Source organism: Elaeis guineensis, chromosome 16 (assembly GCF_000442705.2).
Source record: "Elaeis guineensis isolate ETL-2024a chromosome 16, EG11, whole genome shotgun sequence".
NCBI classification, from domain to species: domain Eukaryota; kingdom Viridiplantae; phylum Streptophyta; class Magnoliopsida; order Arecales; family Arecaceae; genus Elaeis; species Elaeis guineensis.
In genome coordinates, this window is record NC_026008.2 from 34,055,833 (window position 1) to 34,078,625 (window position 22,793).

Consider the following 22,793-nt stretch of genomic DNA (forward strand, 5'->3'; position numbering starts at 1 on the left):
AACATCTCCAAAAAATATGCCAAGGAGCATTGCTTAAGGTGGCCAATGATATTGGTATGCAATAATGGACTACCGAAAAGTTGACTCATTTTATATCTCCTTCCTAAAAATAGTAGTTGTCAGTGACATCGCATTCAAACTATGCTTCACCGAGACTATGGTTGAAGATGAACCATAAGAATCTAATCTGATCCAAGAGGAGCTGATCTTGTAAAAACTTACTAATCTAATGAAAATTTAGACTTAGCTGACCAGTCACAAACCTCCTGTATTTCGTAAATGAAAATGGCTCAACCGACAGGTACCACATCCGAAAGCCATGATAAGCTGCTCTATCAAATCTCAAAATATTCTACCAAGAGGTACACATCATGGCTCCAAACAGATATCATATCAATACCAATATCAGCAACATTTTCATACAAAGAACTCATTCCTGACCTTTATTCATTGCCCAACATGGCCGCTACGTGTATTGATAATTGGTCACTATTTCTGAATCTTAGACATGACAAAGTTCAGTTTATTGTGATTGCACCTTCACAGCCTTGATACCCTAATCTTTTGCTTAAGCAAAGGCTGAATGTATTCATGGTATCCATCAGGCACAACCGAGTCATTAAGTGGGTCCTTCCAAGCCTCCTCATAGAGGTTCGGATACACATTCCCATCATAGCGACCGAGAACAGACCCCAAGTAGTGATCGGTGTAGTTGAATGCATCAACAAGTGCAATAGCATTAGGACGGATCTGCAAGGCACCATGACTTCGTACTTAATATATTTCTCAAGGAAAAATTCCAAGAACAATTTGGAAAACTTTTGCAAAATTACTAAGCTGACCTGGGAATAAAGAGACCGAAGCTGATCATTAGCTAGGGAAGCTTGCTTGGGTGTGATGCACCCAGTTACAAGGAAATCACCGACATGCTTGTGAAGCACAGAGAGTGCATAGATGTTGCAGAGAATCTGTAGTTGTTCTCTGACTCCAGGACCTGGCATGTCTTGTTGGACCTTCTCAATGAACCTGAAATAGATATATAGCTATGAAATAACAGGCATTATAACTTGATGTTGACAGCAAGATAGAAGAACCAGTAGAGGCATAGTTTTCTTTAATGCTTGACCTACCAGTTCCATGGTGCTTGCTAAAACTACGTATAGCATTAACCCCAAGCCACTCAATTATTGGGGCTTTTGAAGGCCCTTGTTACCAAATTAAGCCCACCTTGATCTTGTTGAAAAAATAGATTTCCAACTATATCTATACTATTTGTATTAAGCAAGGTTCGGGCATGTTGTACCATACTAGTACCGAATTGGTACAGGGGATATTCTGAGTCTCAATATGCTGAACTAACTACTGTACCTAGTGTATAATGGGAATGGGATCTTCTGCGGTACTCAAAAAGTACCGTAGGGTACTGTGCATATATTAGGACATCCATAAAAAAAGAGACGGTTATGTGATGTTTATCCAAACCGTTCAAATATCCTTGGAATTTATCCATTCCTCTTTTCTTAGTATTTTAACATGCGCGTGCCCACCCATCTTTTGATGGACGTTCCCCAAGCATGCACAACAGATGAACATTCCCCAAGCATGCACAGCACCCTGCGGTACTTGTAAAGTACCGCAGAGGATCCGTTCCTATACTAATGCTGTATCAGCATGGAACCTATGGGGTCCGGTACCAAGATTGCGAACACCTTAGTATTAGGTCCTTGGAAGAGGTGGAGAAAACACTTACTTTGATACAATAATCAATTGGCAGTGTGCAACTGCAGCTTCCAATAAATCAGCAGAGAGTTCAGAAAAACCTGCATATATTAAATGATGCCAGTAAAAGAATGTGAAATTGTAGTATGGACAACTGGAAAATGAAGAGCCATGTAACTATTGCATGTGCTCATATTCAGGATTTTCTATTGTAGGTCATAGTTGAGACTTAAGACAGTGGGGAAAAAAGCAACATCCGACAGAGAAGTAGGAAACTAGCTATTTATTTCTCCAATGGAAAAAACATGATACAAGGGAAATGTTAAATTCTAGTTATCCCTATGTCTTGCTAGATTCTACTACCCTGTATCAAGCAACTTCACCGAAGATGCTGGGAACACCACATGCATGTGCAATAAACAAACCCCAATATCTTGTACTGTTTTTTGACACCATTATTCATTATTAACTCTAAGGCCCATGTAATGGCATAAAATATTAAAGAATGAAAACTGACTGAAATTTAGATTTGACCAGAAAATTCAAAAGCATAGAGAATGTAACGACCTTCTTCGGGGCTTGCTGCCTTGCTAATATTTTGGGCACAATTTACAGCTAGCCTAACGGCTCTAGCTTCAAATGCTTCCAGTATGATGGAAGGCTTCAGCCAGTCCTCAGCTGCACAACAAGACAGCAGGATTAAAGGATAAAAAGTGCTATTAGGTGTAACTTAAGGAACGACAAAACAAAATCTGGACAAAAAGTAGTCATCTACACTATTTCACAAGCAATTGACATCTCAAACTCCCAATGCACTTATATTTACGAATAAATTTCTTAGATTTAATTATATCAGAACATGTAAAATTTTGCAACAAGATCTACCTCCACGAACGTCACATTTGCACTGCATTAAGTGCTGTGCTCTCCCCATATATGCTGTGGCCCCCACAGGCTGTTTCCCTGACCCGAGACGAGAGACGGTCTTCATAAGAAACCTTGCAACCTATTAATCATCAAAAGGATCAGTTCAGATTGTATTGGCTGAAAGCTAAGGAGAAAACAAGAGTTGTAAACCAACAAATTGTTTGTAGCTCAGAAGCTCTCAGAAGGAAATAGAAGGGTCACTAAACATCCATAATTTTCCATGGACTTTCTTATGTATCATTTTTATAAAGGAAGTAGCCCGCTTGTGCAGTCATTTGAAAATGTGGGGCACACTTTTATTAAAATCACATGAGCCATTATCTGAATCTTGCATTCTGGAACAAAACAGCCATAGACTAGCTGGATCTAATCCTTCGGTCAGGACCTGTTAGTATCATGAGGTCTAAATTTGTATTATAATTTGTGATTTTGTGCAATCCTTTGGGTCATAAGATCCAACTAATGCTCATGTTATTTACGTGTTAAACCATGCAGAAATCCATTTTTGCATAATTACTTGATGGCATGGCTTTATAGTTACCTATTTATCACTGATAAGCCTCAAACTAAAGCATGTAAAATTAGAAAGTCCATTAGAGTTTTAACTTCTAATAAGTAAGTTTGTGGTTCTTAGAGCAAAAAAACAGACAAATTTTCTTAGTTTTATGTCCATCTGTTATTTTTTAAAAAAAAATAAAAAAATAAAAATTCCACCTAAAACATAACTGAATTGGTAGGTTGTTGAAAATATCTTGAATAATCAGATGTGATGTTTATTTCATTAGACATGATAGATATGGGCATGTGAGGGTGGGAAATAACTTTTTATATGTATGCCCTTTCATTCTTAATTCACATTTCTTTTGTATTCCTAAAAATTTTCAAAAGAAGTCAGATAGTATCTTATGATCCATAATCCAATCTACAATTTGATCCAATCTAAATCCCTTTATGATTGATGATTTCAACCCTAATTCTGACAACATAAGAGGCACTCATTGTGTAAATTCAACTGAATGGTGGTAGACCAAAATTATCCACAGATGACTCTAGAAAAAAGTTCCAATAACATTTGACTCAAAAATTATATGAAGAATATATCCCATATGGATGATCTGATCCACAAGGACCATGATTGGGAATTCTTCGATTGTCTTCTCCTAGGTAGAAGAGAAACATGATCAAATTGAATTTGGGATATCTATTTGAAATCTGAGGGAAAAACTTGATTTGTTATCTTATGTTTGCTTTTTGTGAAAAAGGACCAATTGAAGGGAGGTTTCCTTCAAAAAATTAGGAGCTGAGGTAACTATTCAATCAAACGATATGGAGCACATTTCCCATCTCTTCTCATGAAACAAGTAGGGTGTTTCTTTGCAAAACTATGCTCAATTCATATGTAACAATTCCTCCAATATCTCTTCATTATTTGGGGGAAGAATCAACATGAATCGCATTTTTTGAGGAATGCATCAAGATGGGAATTTGATTGGTTAGATAATGTGTGGTTGGTAAACAAGAACCAGTTTTTTAGCAAGGTACAGAATGTATTGTCAAATATCCACAAGATCTATTTTCATTCAAATAAGGGATTCAGGCCAGATGAAAGGATCTTTTGATCATGGACTAAGTATGGAGTTTGTTTATTGGAAGATATGTTGCTATGAGAATATAGGTCTCAAGGGTAGGCAAAATTTTAGTATATTTCGTGTGTGTGTGTGTGTGTGTGTTTAAGTCTTCAACACTGCAAGAATATACATTTCTAGGGTGGCTACAAGAATATGCATGCATATTCAAGTTAAGGATTTGAGAAAGCTGATGATCGTAAGGGCTATAGTTCTTGAAGAGACAAATAAAAACATATTTTTCATGTGAGTCTTCAATAGATCGGACAAGCCCTTGATGATGTCAATGAAAAAAAGACCTCAACAATTTTTAGGTAATTATCCCACATCATATTTTCATCAGTGAAAATAAATGCATATGTTATATACTTATACTGATCATCAAGTATGAGGAGAGAAATGATGTCAAATTAAGTTGAAAAGGCAAAAAGAGCATAAATAATCCCGAAAAGTCGAAGTCAGTCTTTTTTGATTAATTGAAAATGAGTCATAATCACCATGGTTATCAGCCAAAAAGATTAGTATTTACTTCATAAATTAGTGCGTTCTTCGGTATCATCTACCTATCTAACAACAATCCTCCCCCCTTATCCAGGCTTATGACTAACACTGACAAAGAAATTGTATTTTGTAGAAACAATAGGCAAGATGAGGTATGACTTGTCAGTTGAAGGTTTATGATTATTTTGAAAAGTATATGAGATCCAAGTATCATCAATGAAACAAGTTAGGCTACCTAAAACTTAGTAACCTCATCACAATATGTTCTGTCCCTTTTTTGCTAAGTCAGTCGCACTCAACCTTAAAAGATCAACTTCTCTTAGTGCATAACATTGTGATAGCAAGGTTTCAAGTATTGGTGCTGGTGGGAATGCTGGTCGCTGGTCCACACAGCACATGTCGAGCCATCCCACTACAAAACAAATATTAAAAAGACTCAAAATTAAAAAAAAAAATCCTTTCAACTTAGAATAAAAAAATAAAGGGTGTCATGCCGACCCTGCAGCAATGCCAATATTGGTCTGGCATGTTATGTCCTGGCCAACACCAAACCAGCACAGGCCACTACTTGAAGAGATGATTATGGTCATTTGATAAGATAATCACAGAATTGGACTACCATCCATAAAATAAACATCAGTACCATGATTGCAAAGGATCAACTCTTTATGTAGCATAAAATTAGGAAGGTTGATCTTTACCCCTTGGACTTATAGTATCCTTGCCCATTGTTTTTCTGTCTCAGAGAAAGGAAAAAAATAAGAAAGTCTAGGGTACAGAATCTTAGCTGACTATTATCTTATAAAAATCATGTAACCTTTTAAAACAGAGTAAAGCAATCACATCAAGTATATGAATTGTTCAAATATGAAAACTCTAATAAAAAAGAAAATAATACGCTAACCTGCAAAAGTAAAACAACATTATCTCCTTCATAAGTGCAGGCAGGAACATATACTGCAAACAACTCAGGAAGCCCACTGCTACACAAATAACCATGACCACCACATAGTTTTCGGCATTCTTCAATGCCATCCTGCAGTAAAAATAAAAAGATTAAGATACATATCTGGGACCAAGAAAATACATGGAACCAGACAGAAGTTAAGCAGATAAATACAGTGCAGAAAGCAGAGGATGAATCAGAATAAGCAAAGTGGTTCTAACTTCATCAAGTGAGCATATAACAATGGTAATTTCTGTTTGTGTGGTTTTTTAGCTTCGAGATAATAAAGTTTTTATATGCAACTTGACTTTTTTCCTCTTCATTAAATCTCTTTCCAACTCTACAGAAACCACATGGTAGAACTTGCTCCCCTGTTGTGTGAGCAACTCAGGCCCTTTTGTTAAAATAGATTGACAACAATATGTGTTTTATGTCTCATGACAAGCTCTTCTCTTGTTCAATGTTGCCCTGGTCAAGAATGCAATACCATTTGATAGTCTTGACATCAAGTTGACCAACTGTAAAAAGGAAATCTTAAACTCTAAGGCACATATCATTATCCATAGTTGAACCTTTTATATTCGGATTGATTAGCAGGAGCTCTAAATCTTAACAAGCTACTTTAGACTAACATGGATGCACCATCATCATTCACCAGTCTGTGGTTGTTCCTATATCTTATTTTCTGGTATTTGAAAATTTATTTAGATATCTTCGCTGATCATCTTGAGCCATGTATGCACTACAACCATCATTGATACAGTGAAACATCATTTAATCTGCACATGCACACAAGAGACCCATGACAGAAGGTAATTGTAACCTCCCATTTGTTGGTCCTTGCAGAATGCTCATAGGAAAGCTATATACTTATTCTTCCTTGCTATTTATACACCCATCCGTGCAATTAATTGCATGGCATCCAAAGAACTGTTATTTATAAGGCACTTTAGTCTTGAGCAAAGACCATTTCTTTGTCTTCTGCTTTCTCTCGAGAAAATAAGATAGAGGTAGCTTATCTAATTCTTAACACACCACAAGACAAGACAGTAGTAAGCCCAATGACAAAGTGATAAATCTGATATATATTATCAGTGTTGTGGTTTTGCATTTGATGGTGGACATCTTTCTATCGCACCTATTACACTTCAGATTTTGGAAGAATCAGTGAACTGGAGCTTTTGCATCCAAAGCAGGTCCGGTGAAGATTATGGAATAATATGATAACTATGTTGGAGATCAGTTTGTTGGGACTTCAGTTTATAGCATACCATATGTTTAGCATGTGGTGTTGGTCACATTCCACTTCAAGATTTCACTGTATCAAACTTTCGATGTTTTTTAAAATGCTAACACGCAACAAGATTTGTAAACTACTTTTGAGAAAAGGACAAAAAAAGTGTTGCATGGGCACAAATATAAGAATCGAATCTGGATACATGCATATAGCAAGGAAAAACAAGTAGTGTGTATATATAAGGATAACTACTTTAAAATTGCTATTTATGTTGTTTGTTAATATATATATATATATGTGTGTGTGTGTGTGTGTGTGTGTGTGCTTGCGTGCTTGCGTGTTTATGTGTGTGTGTGTGTGTGTGTGTGTGTAAATGCTCCTCATTCAAACTTCCCAATTAGCTTAAGGGCAAAAGGAAAATAATATTTTGCAAAGTTGCATCAATATGCACATCCTTGATCAATATCTAAAATGGACAAATACTCACTTTTAATATCAAAATAGAGAATCAAACTCATTATTGGAAGAGTTCAACTCTCCTGTAATCTTTAAATATAGCTACAGAAGAACTTCATAAGTATCCGAGTGTCTAATACGTATCTAACTCGATTGTGTATTTGACACAGAATTTTGGAGCTGGATGCAAGTGTCCAAGTAACACAGGACAAAAAACATTTTCCTATTACTTGTTCATGTTATTGAAAAAACAATCTAACCATGATCTGATGCACAATATAATTTTAGTTGAAAACATCTTTAACAAGAAAAAAGGAGACGCTTAAAAAGCCAAAAGAAAAAGAGAAAACTAGAAGCATGATAGTTTAGCCATGTTCCCATCCATCATAACATGATACTAAATAGTTTTAGGCCTCAGAATTCAAATCCAATAACAGGCCCTTGATTTTGAGGACCAACTTAAAGTGTAAATCGCTTCAAGCATCACCATATGGTTATAATTAATCTCATCCTTAGGGACTTCATGGCACATTCAGTTTGCATGTAAGAGGCCCTCACATTTTTGTTATGAGTTTTTGAAGACAAAGGCAAAGCGATATGCTTTTTTTCCCATTTCAACCATCTAGGTGAATGTACTGGTAAATTGAGTGGAAATTAACCATGGAGCTGAGGGTTGGAAAAGGTAAAAATTATAATCAAGATCCCAACATATAATGAACCTGAATTAAATGATCAATATCACATTGGGACTATTAAAGCAAGTTGCTGGATTTAGCAGGAAACCAATTAAGGAGAACAGGTCAACATTTTCAGTCATGACCAGTAATAAGATATACCCAATCCGAGTCAATGTTCTATGCTTATAAACTTAGAGCAGTCTAATGAAGAAACATGATGATTTGAAATTTTGCATGGATAATCCATTAAGTAACTCAGGGCTAAACACGTTGCTGATAGCTCCCCCCACAGCCCCAACACCAGTGAGGGCCAAACATGTCATCAATGAATATTCTAAGGTCCAATAAGTGAGAATCAAGGTTTTGCAAACAACAAATAATTCACTAAATTAACAATTCTTCCATCACATTAAAGAATTATATATTAACAATAGATTTCTTGCAAAGAAATTGAAACACTGTTATTCAAAGAAGGTTGATTTTTCTACCCAAAGAAAAGAGCTGATCTTTACCTCATATGTTCGAAAACCCCACCACCCTCTTAAAAATTTATGTTTTACCATAATAATCATCAACTCCATTCAATTCCATGATAACAACTAACAATACCATCATAGTACTGATTTCTACATTTTACAGCTTGTAGAGAAAAACCTAAAAAGCCCTTCGAAAGTCATGAAGTTTTCTGGTTTTCAAATAATTTTGTTCTTTGCACAGTTAGAAATGTTAACCAACAGCAGATAATGAGACCAAGTTCATGGAAAAAGCTTATATGATTGCTTGAAGATTCTATGGACCTAACAGAATTGCAATACTAGGGAAATGAAACTGATTCGGGCTGCTTAATTAATAAAACATGACAAGAATAACCCTTGGAGTACAGAATAAAAATGATGGAACATCGGATGCATTTTATTGGTCTAAGATAGACTAGTATAAAGTTATACCCTTTTGCGAGATTGCTAAGCGTAAAGGGTAAATGAATTTATCTCTTCATAAAAAGAAAATATCTTGTTGATATTCATAAGTTACTCAAATATATGAGGAAAAATATCTAATAAACTATCCCAAAGACCTCAAGTCTAGCCACTCTAAGGAACCACATGCAAACGGCTATAGATTTCCCAACAAACTAAATGTTCTTAAAATTTTTAAAGCAAGATCAGAAACCGATAGATTACCTAATGGTGTAAATTAAAAATAATCTCTTGTTTTGAGGAAAAATTAGAAATAATCTCTGTCAAACTGAAACTGAGGTTTGAAACTGAAAGAGGTGGGAATCAAAAGCAGCATGAATGTTAGCTACATATAGTAAATGAGTTACGCACAGCTGTGGCAGAGGTCGTCAAAGATTTCAAACCAGCAGTGCATGCATGCGCCTCGGGCAATGTTGAGAAATCATTAGCTTGTAGTCTCCGAGTGACATCTGCATATAGCCATTTCAACCACTCACCCACAAATCTAAAAGCATAAGCTGAAGCCAGCAATGGGAAGAGCCTGCTTTGCTGAGTTTTGTAATCAATGACCTATACAATAAAGAAAGTCACGATATAAAAGCCCAATAGTATGATTCTTGTATTAGAAATTTAATGCAGATTACCAAACAACAACATTACCAATCAGAAACAAGGATCTAACAAGAATTAAATAGCTCAGGTCCACATTTTCCTTTCTTGGCCCTATTGATTAATCATAGTTACTTGGCATTCATCTAGTTGGTCCTCTCTCTTATAATTTGTCCATTGGAAACCAATGATTATTTACATAAATTACACCCACATATTTATGATTAAGTCCCTTATTCACCTCATACTTACCAATTTACTTAAAGCAAAGCTTTATATTCATAACAATTATATTTGTTTATTCTAAATTTACGTAACTCCAAGACCATTGTTTTCTTTTCATGGACATCTACTTTCATAAATCAGGGAGGATGAGCTGGAACTAGTGCATTCAATCCCACATGCCAGAGCTTATTATATAACTAAACCACACATCTAGCTTTGATTTTGCTTGTTTTATACTCTAGAGAGGCCCACCACTTTGAAGACAGAGCCAGTCATTTTCTGTCTAAACATGGTTTAGAAGATGAAGTGCCCTCAACATGCTACATGCAACAAGGGTGTACATTATGAATAAAAGGAGAACAAAAATGATTTCAGTTCACCTCCCTCATTACCTCTTTCTCCCTTCTAGACCCCCCCCCCCACAATTTTTTTTAATATACTTCTATTAAAGCCTAATATACATCTTCTGTATAGATCCTGAACCATAATCAATCCTACTTCCCCCCACCCTCTCCCCAACATGCTCTCGTTCCTTTATGTTATGAATCCACCTCTTTTCTTTGTTCTTGCCATTACTATTAGTTTTTAAACATTATTTAGCAATTTAATACTCTTCTACATCAGATTTGATAACATATGTGAGCTTAAACTTAATTGTTTCTAGCAGGACTAGTAAGAATCCTCCCATCCATTTCTTAAATTAGATCTTCTTATAATTCTCAAGAAATCCTAACCATGTTAGAAGTCTTCAGTTCCTTCTCTTTTCTCTTTTCAGGGAGAAAAAACCAGTGCCTACCTACAAAAAAGAAATCTGCACAGAACATGATCCAGCAACCATGTCTCTAACCCATAGCCTACAATCCTTGAATATCCTCACATCTCCTTTCAAAGCCTTCTGCGACCAAAGATACTATGTGATAAGTTCTAAATGGGAAAAATCTTTTGTGAGAAACAATTTTTCTCCTTATGCTATTTCTCTTTCTGCTCTGTCCTCGAAAACCCAGCCTAACTAATCAACCCATGTCATGATACACTAGTGCTTTAAAAAAAGCAAGAAAACACAAACAATATAAAACAACTAAAAGTTTAGGAAAGCAATAAAACACAAATAATATAAAACAGCTAAAAGTTTGATATATGGTGATTGCAGAAATCCTATTTCCAGAGAGCAGCCTCAGTCTGCTAGCTCAGATTTTTGAAACATGAGGGCTTTTTGAGTTTTCTTATTAGTTAAAGCCATTTACGTAATTTGATGAAATCAATTTAATGCTGCAAGATGGTGGATGTTCAGTTACTGGTCATGAAGATTAGACAGCAATTAGATGGTTCTAGCCTTCTAGGTCAATAAATTCACCTTTTGGACTAAGAAAAAGAAGGTATCTGAAGTCTGAACATATGGATTTTGATTCAACTTTAAGCAGATGGCTACTACAGATTTTGCTTTATAAAATTTTGAAGCCCTCTTTAAGCTTTATCCTCTATTTGGTTGGGATCGTGAGGGGATGGATGGATAGGATTGGAAGGATAGATGGCCTCCATCCACCGTTTGGTTCAAAAAGTTACAGGAAGGATGGATGAAAAAGGAGGATTGTCTATCCACCCTACCCCACCATTTTGCATCCTCCCAAATTGGGAGGATGAAGAAAGGATGGATGGAGCATTGAAAGACGGACTTTTGCATTGACAAAATTATCTTTCATTAATTTTTTTTGATAAAAATATAATACTTCTTCATTTTTTCATTCATATTATTTATATATTTTTTTATATATACTGTTAATCATATACTATTAAATTTTATTAGTCATTATTTTAATTTTAGTATAATTTTCACAATTATAATTAAATAATTAGATTATCTTCTATTTCTCTATTTATATTGACTATTTGTATAATATTAATTAAGTATTTAAACTAAATTATAAATTAATTATTTATTTATATAATTAATTTATTGATAATTAATTTATAAAATCATATATAAATTAAATATTTATATAATTACAAATTATAAAGATTTTAAGTTTATACATTGTTTACTTCTTTAGTATAAATAAGTATTATAAATTGATAATAATATTATTTTTATTAAAAAATAGTTTTATAAAATATCATACACATATCATCCATCCTCTCTCTCATTCCTTCTATATCAAACAGAGGGAATCATTTTCATCTATCCTTCCATATTTCACCAAACATACGAGAGGATGGATAGATTTTTCATTCATCTATCCTTCTTCCTCCATCCATTCTTTCTTCAATCCATCCCTCGTATCAAATAGAGGGTTAGTGTAGGGTTTATTTTCGCAGATCATGCATGGCGTAATGGAGGCCTCGTGCACGAGCCTCCTACCATTATGAGGTCTAAGGAGGCTCAGATAGACATGGGCATTGGGCGGGGCCACATATTATACGACCTGGCTCGACACGAAGCATGGCCCACTTGCTACAGTAATGGGCCATGCTAGGCATAGCATATATAAAAGGGTCAAACTGGGCTAGGGTTTTGCAACCTAGGGCTTAGGTCCAGCATGGCCCATAAGGGCCTGGATTGGCAAGATCGGCGGGCTAGGCACGACCCAGCTACGTGCCAACCCAACCCCCTTAAGATGGGCCGTGCCTTGGCACGAGCCATTTATATCCGTTATGGGCTCCTAATTATGGTTTTCGTGCGAAACAAGATTCTCATTATATTTCTAAATCATTTGATCCTTTTAATAATTCTAAAAATAGAGTTCTTCCCATGCTTTTAATTTTGAAGAAATTTATCATTCATTGATTTTTTTTCAATTTTTTTTCTTTATTTTTTAAATTTTAACATGAATTAATATTATGAGTATTAATGCATTGAAAATGCAATTTTCTCATTTTATATCTTCTATCTCTTATATATTTTTATTACTTAATATTTTTTTATTTTTTATATTTTAAATTTTTTTAAAAAAAAGCCCGTTAGGCCCACGGGCCTAACGGACCAATGAGCCCTGCCTGGCATGGCCCACCACGCCTAGGCCCAGCGTCGTGCCTGGCACGGCCCGTTTACTACATGGGCCGTGCCAGGCACGGCCCGTTAAACCTTCGGCCCGATAGGCCTGGGTCGTGCCGTACCAGGCATGGCCCATTGCCCATCTCTAGGCTCATATGTGCACAGCCTTACCCCCATGTGCAGAGAGGCTCTTTCTGTGTTTTGCGATTCTTACCACCAGATCGCAATGGTGAGCAACCTTACTATCATGCAAAGACTTACCCTTGCAAATCATGTAAGGGATGTCACTACAAATAAAAAAAAAATTACTCCTCTCGAAACCCCATGTGAAGCGTAACTTTATATCTACAACCAGTTACAGTTCAAATAGAAACTTGATTGGAGATAGTTGTAGTTTAAAATTCTGGACATGTTGAAAGATACAATGGTCAGATGCAGCTACACTTTCCACTTTTCTTTATAGTTCAGTATGTTCTATCTGCTAATCATTGTACCATGATATAATCTACAGAAGACAATGGCACACGACTCGCTAGACCAACTGCAAATCAATGAGGAAGCAATGGGACATTGTTTGTTGTTTATGGTTATCATGCAGTGCTTTTACATATCCTCGCTTTGCCTCATGCATGTGTAAACCTACGAGTCATTCCTTTACAATAAGGGCTTCTAGGTAATTCTATCATAAAGAGTATTTACACATATAATCAAAATGTAATTAAGATAAACTCTGGTTCTATCTGTAACAAAAAAAATGCTCCCTTTAATGCACACCTTTCTATACACGACACTCCTCTTCTAGGCATTTTTTCTACTATTTGTTTCTATTTTTGCTATAATTATAAGGGTTTTGTAATTAAACATTTCTTTAGAGTTTTATGATTTTGTAAGTCATGTCTCCTGAAATTGAAAAGCAGGACTTGAAAGTTACTGCCAGAGCTTTCCAGCAGAAACAACCAATTATCTTCCATGACACATTCAAAAAATATCATTTTCAGTGAACATAATGTGTTAGAAACTTTTCAAAAAACAAAGAATCAGATTCTGAGGGATTCCATGATCCATCAGGCATGGAATAAAAGTCTAGTCAAGGCAAAATAAATGTATGAGACGCAAGGTTTTATCTAGAAATTTTCAAAGGAGAGCAGAACACCAATTCATTTCCTAGGAGATATACAAATAAAGGGTAATGCATGAAGTCCAGAAGGACAATGTCAAAGGACAAATTATATTTTATATAACTAAGTCCATAAACTTCTTGATAAAGCATTAACTTGTATGGAAACTTCCAAGGAGCTAATACCTGAGTCTCTGGACCACCATCCTGTGAACCAAATTGTCTGCGGACAGCACTATACCTTACTGCAATACAGACAGCTCGAGACAATGCCTTAGAAGCATCTGACACAATGGTTTGACGCACATACACCATTGTCCCATAAAGTAGCTGCCGTGGAACATCAGATTGCAGATATTTTCCCTCCCTTGTAACCTGTGAAACCCTGCAGCATTTGTTGAATATGTAAGCCCAGATTTTCTTTTCTTCTTTAAAGTCAAGTAGCAAGTTATGACATCTGTAGTTTTAGAGCACTTGGACAGTGGTAGCTCAGTAAAATAGTCTCTGTAGTTTTAGAGCACTCAGACAGTGGTAGCTCAGTAAAATACTAAAGGAGCTACAGAGAAGATTTACAAGAGGCCGCTTGTTGCACTTTAAACAGTATTCAAATTACAATAATGCCAATGAAAACCTTCTACAGGACAATGCCTACAAGATAGGTACAGGACAAACTGTTCAGTGCAGTTCCAAGTATATGCAGCTTACAATTCAGATGCAATAATATAAAAACTTCTTAAATTACAAACACACTAAAATCAGGTTTCAAATTACAGCATAATAGGGGATTCTGCATTTTCAGTCTTAGGAGATGATATAGTAATGAGATTGATCCAAGATTTTGCTTGCATCTTTTCCAGTTGACTTACATAACTCATGTCTCTATATGATCTCTATTTATAGCCTGGTCCACGTCCATAATCTATTCAGTCTCCATGGACAGTTTATCTTAACACCAAGGTCACCGAGCCTAGCTATTAATGAATGATGTCAGTGGGAGAAAAGAACATAGGAGCGTTAAAGCATAATATCATTGTTGTCGGAACATCACGTAGACCAAAAGGTATGAGTAGCAACTCACACTGGCATTCCTTAGTACTGAATGTTGCCTTCCTTACATTGACTAGTGTTATGGGAATTTGATGATAAGATGCGAACTACTCTTTTGTCTTCGTAATAACTAGTGGGACAATTTTCAACATATTACATGCCTATAATGTTTCTACAGCTTCTTTAGTTTCCATTAATACAAATCAAACTTCCAAAACATCTAAGATCACTTTAATAAGATCTCAGACAGTGGAGGAGGTCAGATTGCTAAGCAGCAGTCAGTATTGAAATTATTCAGAAAGCCAAATGTCTATAAACAAATCTCAATCTTTTCCTCCAATTAGTCAAACTTTTACATGGATAATCTTCCCACTTTTTCACATATTGAGTTTACAATTAGATTAAAGAGTACATGTATACAGGATTGAAGAAATTCGGATTCCGAGTCGAACTTATAAAATCATGACTATGTTACAACACCAAAAACATTAAAGAAAAGGATATAAATATATCAAAAGGCAAAATAAGAAAGGAAGAGGCTAAACAAACCTCATCAACATTTGATTTCTTGCTATGCGCACGTGATCAAATCGTAGAACGCCATTATCCATTGTGTTGTATGCACCATTTCCAAATTTTGTTCCAATATCACCAATGGTGATCCCAGGAAGAGGTGAGTGATCATCCAAACTTCGTAACTGGACTATGAAACCTGGGCAGTAAAGACTTTTCAGACAATGAATAAAGAAAACCAACTTGAACATCATCTTGCAAACAAGATGTGAGCAACATACCATTTATGCCATGGTCCTTTCCATCCGTGATCAAACGAGCATAAACAACTGCATGTGTAGAAATTTTTCCCAAACCACCAGGCCACCACTGCTCATGCAATGATATATATGAACATCAGAAGGTATAGCAAGAATGTCCATTTCATGAGCAGCATCAAGCCATTATCATGGACTAGCATAAACATATGCTTTTCCAAATCCAATTGGAAAACAAGAAGAGATAAGTATTGGGGCAAGAAATCTTTTAAGCACCATTAAAGTAGATCAAAAGGAAACACACATGGAACTCCTAGGAAGATTAGTATAAGACCAAAAAGGTCTTATTACAACTACCACTTACCTTGCTTGAAGTTAGAGTAGGACTGTGAATGATAAATTCATCAGTTTTGGGATCAAATGTTGCAGTTGTTTCAAGGCCTTGGACATTTGAACCATGACCAAGTTCAGTCTGTGCATAGCAGCCAATTATTTGCATTTTATAGGCCAGAGGTAACCACTTCTTCTGTTGTTCATCAGTTCCTTGTCCTTTTATAGCTGGAACAAACATGCCCTGTAAAGAAATTTACAAAGATGTAAGTCAGCTAACAGAGGATTGACCATCAGTACATATATGCCTGCTTGTGAGAATTACCAAGATCCTGTAAGTAAAAACAATCACAAATACAAATGAATCAAAGGGTAACATATAAGTTGACCTCCAACAAAATAAATTTAGGAAATTCTAACAAAATATAGAGGTTTGTCAAACATCATGTGACAGCATGACATTTCTCATTAATTAACATCATTATGCATAAGTGAGGCTGCTGAATTTTTATTTTTATTCTTTTCCTTTTTTAATTATTCCTCATAAAAGGTTCTATAGAAGTATCCTAATCCTCTAAAGTATAGAAGTCTTGGGACTCTCACAGAATGTCAGCAGGTGGCAGCCAAGTTTTATGAGAAATAATATTTATTCTCTTATCTCCTTCCATCTATTTTCTTGGATTTTCTTCAGGTAGGTTGAGGACTCACATGTTATGGTTCATTGAAGTAACCTATGGATTAACAATAAATCTCGAAGCTACAATCATCCATTTGGTCCACATTATGATATGAGAAGATCTACCATGGAGAAGACCTCGAGTCTAAATCACATCACATAATAGTCCAATGACCCTAAGACCAAGCAAAAGAACAAAAGACCAAGTAAAAATTAATGACCCAAGAAAAGGGATCCCAGTGATTAATAGATATGTTTGGACACATGGACCATCATGTGACCAGCAGAAAGGGTTAAAAGTAAAACCTCAACAAAGACAGTACACATCAAATAAATCCAAAGCTTCCTAAGAACAAGCACGTAGAGAGAAATGGCTGCCAACATATAATACAAAAGATTCCATATGCTTTTGTGATTAACTCTACAACAACCGATAATCTTTATCCAATCTAGATAGAGTCAACCTTATGGATCAATGCATAATCTATCAAAGTGAGAACAAGCTGCAACCAGTTCTTAACCAGACCAACCCACTAAAGTGTCAGTACATTCTGGCAAAAGTAACTTTAAGCAAGAGGGTTTGCCATGTAAACCTAAAAGATGGGTTGCAAAATTAATACGCGTACCTAATTGGTTTCACAAGCTCATGCAACCAGAGCAGCCTTCCAAAATTCACCTATACTTAGATCGAAGAATCAAGAAATTGCAGCTCCTGATGATACTTGATGGCATACAAAAGGCTCAATGTTTGATTTCCTTATTATGTCATACACAAGCATTTCTTCTTTTCCATAAAGCTCATGATATATTGTTAAGTAGCAATTTTGTCAGATCTGCCCTAGATTCAAGGAACATTACAGGAGCACCTATCAATAAGATCCACCATAGACATTGAAGATAACACAAAGAGCTCAAGCGAGAATGTTCCACCGCCTATGATTAATGACAAAAAGAAGAATAAACCAACAAACATTTTGAAGAACTTCACAATATTTCATAGTAGTGGTATTTCACTTTCCTTATCTTGTTGTAGCCTAAGGGTCCAAAAAAATCATGAGTGCTCTCTAAATTTTATGAATACATTACCCAAATTTCTTCATTAAAGAAGGGGGGAAGTGAGTTACTAAGAAGCATCACAAGAAAGTAAAGTCACTCATTGTCATCTTGCTTACTCAAAACCAGAGATTCTCCTGGTCCATTGCCATAATTTGCATTGTGATGCAATGAACATCTCCAAATTGTATCATGTATGGAAAGATGACACATATCTCATAGACTCAAAGTCATTAGGCAGAGTATAATACCTAATTACAGTGTAAAGTGGTTGGTTTTAAAGCATATTAATATCTAACAAAGTATCCTAAAAATAGTAGACTATTTTAGATGGCTATAACATCAACAACTTTAGGCAATTTAACTATTGTAAGAAAATGTCTAGCTTTAACAGTATCAAAAATAAGTCATCTGTCAGTATACATATATCAACATAAATCTTCTGCAGTATTATCCACAACAGTGTTAACAAGGCATAGAGGTCCATACCCAATGCAGATCCACATAAGAAGGTTCATCCAAAAATAATCTTAACATTGATGCCTCTTCTTCTGTTACAACAAAACATTGTGCCATGAGTATATAAGGGAAGACATGTGCAGGAAAAAAAAAAAGAGAATTGATGTCACGTGAGAAGATTTAGACAGCAAAAATATTTGCAATTAATAAAGGTTAAAAAGTAAACTTCCTGGGATAATTGGATATCCTGTAACAAAAAACTTGATCAATATCATGAGCCATGGAAATAGATGGTTTTACCACCACCATTCCAGAAACATATTAGTTCTTAATGACACAAGAAATATCACAGAGAAGTTATTAGAAACCCAATGGTATAAATACATATCCACCAATAGAAGAAAACAATATAAGAATCTTCCTGAACTAGAGGAAAAAACATGAAAGCAACTCAGGTTTTGAGAATTGTGAATTGTCTTAGAGGAAATATAATTGGACTAAATGTGCAGCTACATGAACTGCCATGAAGAGCGTTGATGATAGTAGCCAAGATGGTTGACCAGTGGTCAAACACTATCCCATCCTCAAGCAATTAAACAGTTTTATATGATTAAATGGATTATTTGAACACATAATAATTGAAACAGTACCCATATTCTATTATATAACCTAGTTAACTTGTGTCTTAATTGATACAATTACAAAAATATCAAATAATCCAACTAAAAGCTATTCTAAGTTATGGTTATTGCTCGTGAAAAAGATGGCGGTGATCATGATGAAATTGAAGGAAAAGAAGAGGGAAAAAACAGCCATGCACTATTCAGCAGAACGCAATAAATAAAATGATAACAGAGTATTATTGTTTAATCATTAGGAAAAAAAACCAACTAAATGGTCAAGCTGATTAAAAAAATGACGGCTTAGATGCTAAACCGGATGTTTAAATGACCACATAGGGCAAATGACCACTCAATTTAAACTAACAGTCACTTTAACATTTATGAGATGGTTTTGATAGCCTTCTCTTCCATCTTCAACTCCTAGATGATTATCGACATAAATTTTCATAACAAACCACAAGTGGGTTGTTTTTTTAAAATCTAATTACATATAATCAACTGTACTAGAGAATTAATTACCAAAAAGGAAGGAGAGAAAAGGAAATGTTACTCAAGCATTCAAAGATCTCAACAAAATATTTGACCTTTTATATGATACTTGGTAAGCCTGTTAGCACATAATCATATTTATAAATTTCATAAAAGAAAATCTTCGAAAGAGTCTATTTGGCGGACTTTCCAAGAAGCATCTGAACTATTATAGGCAAAATAAATAAGAAATTCATGATCCACTGAATATTACACAATAAGGTACCTGTTAAAAAGGATATTAAGCATTGAATTGAGCAAGTCAGGCTACATAAATTCACTGTAGATGGTAGTATCCCAAGCATGGCTTCCAATTGAAGGGTGAATTGCCTATAAAGTACACTGATTTTGTATTATTTGAAGTTCTGAACTCTTCCAATTGATGTAATTTATTTTTTCACTCCTTAAACGTCTCGTTAGTTAAGTGTAAAAAATCTCATGGCTTTAAAAGATCATGTTGCAATTATTTGCCTTATTGTTTTTCTCCCATTATCCATTTTGCAAACAGAACATACAAATATTTACTTTTTCTTAGCAAAACAACTCATACACAACCCTACTATGCTGTTTTAGCATTTCATATAGCTTGCCAAAAAGGAAATATTTGCAAGAGAACACGTCCAGTCCCCCCTTTCTGCCAACTCCAAATTTACCTTGATCAATGGATTAACTACAAGAGCAGGAAGGTCGGTCTTAAACATAGGACATCCAGATAATGAAGGATAAAGAACAAGCCAGATTTGCCCAATCTTCTGCAACTCAACAGACCTTTTAAAAAAAAAATCCTGTTTGAGCTACTAGAACTGTCTGCTACCGAAAAAATAAAGGAACAGAAACAGACATTGATCAAACCGCAAATTACAAATATGTATCACAATAACTACATATATTAACAATCATCCATCATTAACGCATGGAAAACTACACAGAAGGGGGACCCACGTAACAAGCTAGGCTGATGATAATTTCAGAGACACATCCTAAGAATTTTTGAAAATGTTCTATGTGAGTTACTGGTGTCATACGGTAAAGAAAAGTGACTTGCTGTCAAAATGATGAAACCAGGGGAAAAAAATTATACCAGTAAGACGGAGCTCATGGACGCGCTTCCATGCGTGGGCAGCCTTTCTCAGGGTGTTTTTAAACAACTCCTTCCGCCCAAGCATCGTTCTGTTATCCTTGCGAAATACCTGGATAGCCAAAATAGTATCACTTGAGCAAGATCTCACAAAAGACCGGGCCCTTTATTTCTAATTTAAAACTAGAATAAAAACCTAATAAATTCACATTTTGCAGCCCATCAAAAATAAATAAAAATCACCTATAAAATCTCATATGAGTGTTTAAAGAAACACTTAAAAGGAGTAAACCGAATATAATTCGATTTCTTTTTCTTTTTTTTGTATACACTACTATTTACAAAACAATCACATATACAATCCTCGATCTTTGGACTAATACTAAAAGAAGAACACAACCACGAGCCACCAGACCCATCCAACGTCCCACTCGAATTGTATACAACAACAAAAATAAAAAACACGGATTTTTCAGAAAATCAAAGAATCAATCGTATTTCACCAAAAAAAGGGTATATTTAAATTTGCCCGATCGACACTAGAAGGCCAAATAAAACATTATGATTCCCCGGCCAAAAAACACCGAGATCAAATGTTTATTTAAAAAAAAGTAAAGATCGATCAGAATATCGAATTAAAAAAAAAAAAAAAACGACCGATATGGATAAATCACTCCGAAAACCCAAAAAGAAACACTAAAATTCCCCGAAAAAAAGAAAGGCGCGATGGAGATGAGGGGAGCTCACGGGATCGCTGGCAACGAGGCGGGCCATCCGATCGGAGACGTCGAGGGCGTGCTTGGAGCCGGCCCAGACGACCTTCATGGCGTCCACATCGAACTGCGCCTTGCTCCTCTCGTGCGCCAGGTGATCCATCTCCTCCATCGTCCCCAACTCTCCTCTTCCAATCTCTCTCAGATCCAAAAGAACAATCCAATCTTTTCTGACAAAACAAAGACCACCAATGGCCTCCTTCCCCTATTCTCAGCTTCGATCCCTATTTATCTGATGCACGGAGTATATGCTCGCTGTCCCAAACGCTTGCAATGAAGTACGGCAGCCGGGCAAATCCCATTTTACCAAAACACTCTCCAGTATCTTTTTTATGACATAACCAGTCCAACTTACAACTCCTTGGTCCTTGTTGTAAATTATCGTAAGTAGGAGCCCGATTGGTAGAAGAGGGAGCAGAAACGTGGAAAGAAGCTTGGTACCAAAAGAAATCTTCTTTTTCTTTGGTAGCAAAAAGGAAATCTTCTTTGCAGGAAAGTCCCGCGATGATCGTGTGTTTTTTTTCCTAATGAATTTGGCCAACGCAGGCATCTGATTGGGCCCCAGTTAAAAAGTGCCGATATATCCAAGGAACCTGATCCATATCTATATTATTTTGCTGACTAATATAGATATTAATAAAATATAATAATTTATATCTATATTTATAAATATAAAAAATTAAAAATAAACTTCAACTATATTTTCAATTTAAAAATAATTATTTATTTAAATTTCAAATAAAAATAACTATTCATTTGAAATATAAATTAAAAATAATAATTGAAATAACTTTTATATCCTTATATCCTTTAAAATATTGTAGTATTATATTATCATAGTATAATATTTTTTATAATAAAATAATATTATATTATATTAATATAGTATTACTTTATAATAATGTAGTATTATTTTATTATATTAAATTAGTATAGTATTTCTTTACAATAAGATAATATTATATTATATTTGTATAGTATTTTTTTATAATAATACAGTATTGCTTTATTATATTATATTAGTATATTATTTTTTTACAATAAAGTAGTATCATATTATCATAGTGTAGTATTCTTTTATTAGAGTATTATTTTACAATAATGCAGTATTGCTTTATAATAGTGTGATATAATTTTATAATAGTATAGCATTACTTTATAATAGTGTAGTGTTGCTTTATAATTGTAAGGACAATTGGATCATTTCATCCAATTTAGATAGCTATTTTTAAGTTATATTTTAAATAGATAGCTACTTTTACTTGAAAATCAAATGGGTAGCTACTTTTAAGTTTAAACTCAAGTGGATAGTTTTTCTTAATTTTTTTTAAATATATAACTATAAATATGAATATAGATCAGATAATTATATTTTATGATCATAAAAATAAAGATATTATTAGATAGATGGTAAGATAAATTAATAGCATATAAATATAATTATATTTTTAAAAAAAATTATGAGTGCTATA

General features: G+C 34.8%; 1 protein-coding gene across 2 annotated transcripts; it reads right to left on the reverse strand.

The window, feature by feature from the left end:
* Positions 1 to 372: 372 nt before the first annotated feature.
* Positions 373 to 21,558, reverse strand: LOC105059458 (peroxisomal acyl-coenzyme A oxidase 1). 2 transcript variants are annotated; one of them, XM_010942754.4, is made up of 14 exons: positions 21,296 to 21,556; positions 20,552 to 20,660; positions 18,350 to 18,411; positions 16,166 to 16,375; positions 15,826 to 15,913; positions 15,581 to 15,743; positions 14,171 to 14,369; positions 9,417 to 9,614; positions 5,677 to 5,808; positions 2,605 to 2,725; positions 2,287 to 2,397; positions 1,751 to 1,820; positions 843 to 1,026; positions 373 to 750 (listed from the first exon to the last, which is right to left on the reverse strand). In XM_010942754.4, exons 1-14 carry the CDS (start codon positions 21,431 to 21,433, stop codon positions 541 to 543), a joined length of 1,995 nt encoding a protein of 664 aa, XP_010941056.1. In that variant the 5' UTR covers positions 21,434 to 21,556; the 3' UTR covers positions 373 to 540. The 2 variants fall into 2 exon arrangements, 1 of the variants encoding a protein (XP_010941056.1); XR_834286.3 differs by lacking the exon at positions 1,751 to 1,820 and having other exon boundaries at positions 538 to 750; positions 21,296 to 21,558.
* Between the last annotated feature and the right edge of the window lie 1,235 nt (positions 21,559 to 22,793).

Excerpts from the sequence above, each read along its gene's own strand:
- LOC105059458 (XM_010942754.4), bottom strand. The coding sequence starts at position 21,433 with ATGGAGGAGATGGATCACCTGGCGCACGAGAGGAGCAAGGCGCAGTTC. Across the intron at positions 16,376-18,349 it reads CTTATGTGGATCTGCATTGG|GGCATGTTTGTTCCAGCTAT; the intron begins GTATGGACCTCT and ends ATTTCTTTACAG. Across the intron at positions 9,615-14,170 it reads ATGGTGGTCCAGAGACTCAG|GTCATTGATTACAAAACTCA; the intron begins GTATTAGCTCCT and ends TTTATTGTATAG.